Source organism: Mus pahari, chromosome 2 (assembly GCF_900095145.1).
Source record: "Mus pahari chromosome 2, PAHARI_EIJ_v1.1, whole genome shotgun sequence".
In the NCBI taxonomy this organism is placed as follows: Eukaryota; Metazoa; Chordata; class Mammalia; order Rodentia; family Muridae; genus Mus; species Mus pahari.
The window spans coordinates 18,935,524-18,939,138 of NC_034591.1; the positions used below are offsets into that span (position 1 = coordinate 18,935,524).

The 3,615-nt window shown below is 57.3% G+C and overlaps 1 protein-coding gene across 1 annotated transcript in view; it reads left to right on the forward strand.

Annotated features, from left to right (window-relative positions):
* Positions 1-3,615, forward strand: part of Nos3 (nitric oxide synthase 3) — a 20,133-nt gene continuing 16,518 nt past the window's right edge. Inside the window, exons 1-4 of the mRNA XM_021189254.2 lie at positions 1-179; positions 1,960-2,062; positions 2,394-2,542; positions 2,675-2,837. Coding sequence (XP_021044913.1) covers positions 16-179; positions 1,960-2,062; positions 2,394-2,542; positions 2,675-2,837 — 579 coding nt within the window. The 5' untranslated portion in view covers positions 1-15. The remainder of the gene's footprint in view (positions 180-1,959; positions 2,063-2,393; positions 2,543-2,674; positions 2,838-3,615) is intronic.

Below are 3,615 nucleotides of genomic sequence, written 5' to 3' on the forward strand. Positions count from 1 at the left end.
TTGAGGTCAGCTGGCATGGGCAACTTGAAGAGTGTGGGCCAGGAGCCTGGGCCACCCTGTGGCCTAGGGCTCGGGCTGGGCTTAGGGCTGTGCGGCAAGCAGGGCCCAGCCTCTCCGGCACCGGAGCCTAGCCAGGCACCAGCACCCCCGTCCCCAACCCGACCAGCACCAGCCCACAGGTGAGGGGTACGTGGCTAAGCGCAGGTAAGATCTGTGAGTAAAGGGGTTGTATGGAGGACCGAGGCCTGGCTCTGGGAAGAGCCACGATGACCAGGCTACCAGTGCCAAAAGCTCCTACTGTGAACAGAACAGAGTGAGATGGCATGGCTGAGGAGAGGCCGGGAGCGAGGCCATCAGGTATTGGGTAAGAGAAAAGAAGAGGCCCTGCGACAGACAGAACTGGGCCAGAGTTTGAGTGTTGGTCCATGTCAAGAACTGTTCAACCTCAAACCAGTTACTTAACCTCCCTGAGCCTCTGTGTGGGTAAAAGGTGGAGTCAGCGGCGCTCACCTCTTGGGGCTGTAAGTTTCTAGTTTAATGGAAGCCCCTACAAACAGTAGCAATGGCTACTTAACTGGAGAAGACAGGGACGGGGACGGCACCCTCTGTGTGGGGTTTCGCCATCAGAGATCCGGGGCCTGAGATGCAAACTCTTGGGGTGCGGGCCAAGGCAAAGCTGCTATAGGCTCCTTTCCCCGCTCAAGGCTTCCTTCCTTGCCGCCCAGAGCCTCAGACAGACCTGCAGTCCTAGCCCTCCAAAACTTCCCTGAAGAGAAGAAAATTTAAAAAATCCCAGTGGGTGTCAGGCCAAGGGGCTCCTGCCAAGCCTGAGGGTCCCAGGGCTGCTGCTCGGGGGGGCCCCAAGTCCCTCCCTTCCTCCTGCACAGGCAGGCGGTTCTGGGAGGAAGTGATAAGGCCTCGGGCTTCCCTTCACACCAGGGCTGCTGACAAGAGAGCTGGGAGTGGGAGCAAAATCAGAGCAGAGGAGTCCCTGCAGGGGGCTTCCCTCAGCTGGGGGGAGGGGGAGGCAGGGCCAGTGGCCGCTCCATTTCCAGTTGCCCAAATCTGATCCTTAAGATGGAGCAGCGCGAAGAATGGGGGCCTAGGAGCCGCTGTGGTGACGTATGACTATAATCCCAGCAGTTGGGAGGTGGAGGCAGGAAGATTCTAGCCATCCTCAGCTAGACAGACCTGAGGCCAGCCGGGCCTATTTCAACAACCCCACCCCTACCCCCAGCACACACCCAAGAGTTTATTTCACTCGTGGTTCAGAAACTGGAACAGCTATGAGCATGGCACAGCACCTGCTCTGCTGGGGTCGTCATGCGCCATCTCAGCCGAGGTAAGGGCAGTCATTCCGAGGTGAGCATCCGGACCAAGCAAGGAGGCCAAGGAGCAAGCGCTCGCTTTTTATTTTTTTATTTTTTTAAATAGCAAAGGTACTCCACTAGAACCCAGCAGCCAGTCTGCCATGGCAGGAGGAATCTACCACCTCTCCACTCTATCACAGCTTCTCCATTCTTCTCTCGGATCCAAACTCCCAACTTAATAAAACTAGGAAACACATTCAGACTAAAAGAACTTCAGATGTAAAAGAGACAAAATAGGCTCTGCGCAGGGAGTAAGGACCAGTCTGGGCCACCAGCACTCCAGGCCTAGAGGGTGGCCAGGTGGCTGAGCACTGGCAAACTAGATAGTGGCTGGCTCACAGCACAGCTTCAACTCTCTTGCTGGGTGCGTCGTTTGTCCATGCCTTGAAGCCTTTGTAAGTGAGGGCATGGAAGGTACTGCCCACCTCCTAAGGCTGTTGTGAGAGCTGACCGTGTCAGGAAGAGGAGGGTGGGCAACGATCCTGTAGGGTTACTGATGCTGTACAGTGCTGTCCTTGAACAATGATGGGAAGGCCTAAAGGCGACAACCTTCTCTCCCGTGACTCTATGCATCCCTGGTCCACAACAGCCCCCCGCTAACCCGGCCCCCAGACGGACCCAGGTTTCCTCGCGTGAAGAACTGGGAAGTGGGCAGCATCACCTACGACACCCTCAGTGCCCAGGCTCAGCAGGTAAGGACAGGTCCTGCCCGTGTTTCTAGGCCTGGTGCTAGATCGGGACTCAAACCAAGAAACTCCACTTTGTTCACATTTGGCCCATGTCTGCAGAGAGTAGTGAAAGCCAGGAAGGACCAGAGGGGTCAAGGGACATTGCAAGAACTTCAGCAAGTCTTTGGCCCTGAGCCCCGAGCCCTAAGCAACCTGATCTCATTCCATTTCCACTGTCGGCCCTGCTCTGAGCCCTTGCTTTCCCGAGCCTGCCTCCCTCTGCCCTTGCTAACCCCAGCTTGCTCATCCTGTACTCTGACCCGATCCTGGCTCTGTGTCCCCTGTTCTGGCTCAGGATGGGCCCTGTACCCCAAGACGCTGCTTGGGATCCCTGGTGTTTCCAAGAAAGTTACAGAGCCGGCCCACCCAGGGCCCCTCACCCACTGAGCAGCTATTGGGTCAAGCCCGGGACTTCATCAATCAGTACTATAACTCCATCAAAAGGTGGGTCCCCTGCACCCCAACACCCTGACACTTGAGTGGAGAAGCCTCTAGATCGCCACTCACACCTCACTCCCCAGCCGTTTCACCATCCTGAGACCAAGGCTCGTGCCCCCCCTCCCCCCTTCTCCCCAGGAGTGGCTCCCAGGCTCATGAACAGCGGCTTCAGGAAGTGGAAGCTGAGGTGGCAGCCACAGGCACCTACCAGCTCCGGGAGAGCGAGCTGGTGTTTGGGGCCAAGCAGGCCTGGCGCAATGCTCCCCGCTGCGTGGGCCGGATCCAGTGGGGAAAGCTGCAGGTATAACCAGCTGGCCCGTGATAGGTACCAGGGGACAGAACCGGGAGAGGAAGGATCCAGGAAGCTCCTGAGGCCTCCCTGAGGGACGGATGTGAGGCAGTGGAAGGGTCCTTGTTCCACATTGCCCTTAGAGACAACTGCTAAGGAGACCAGCTCCCTCCTTGGCACTCCTGGATAATCCTCAGCCTATTGGCTGAAGCAATCAGATTATTGAGGCTCTCTGAGTACATACTGCCAGGCCTTCACCTCATACCCACTTCCCCTGAGGTCCCCGGTGGCCCCAGTCCCACACCTCCTTCACGCTAGTATGCACTACAGAACCAGCCTGGGTTACTGGAACAGCCTCAGCACTAACAGGGGAACTGAACCCATGACCTTGGCCGCCTCGGCTGCTAAAAGACAATGGAGAAAAGCCATGTGCTTGGTGACGCCAAAGACGCTCCAATAAAATAAGAGCACTCTGCCCGCCACCGCCCAGCCCTTTAAGTGACCCATCAAGCTTCCATAATAGGCTCCACTCACTGCTGTGTCCCTCCCTTGGCCACTGGTCACCACTGCCACCCCCTATCCTGTCACAAATCGCCTTCTCCCTCAGGTGGGATAGGACTTCCCAGCCTTCTCCTCGTATCAGAATGCCTCTGGCGTGGTCCCTAGAGCTGTGTAGTGCACCCACCTCCCTCCCCCTTCCCATCACCGCTCTGACTGGAGGGAACTGGATGCTTACCTGCCTTGGATGAGCTCTCAGTACCGATCAACTAGGAATCCCCACCCACCACCC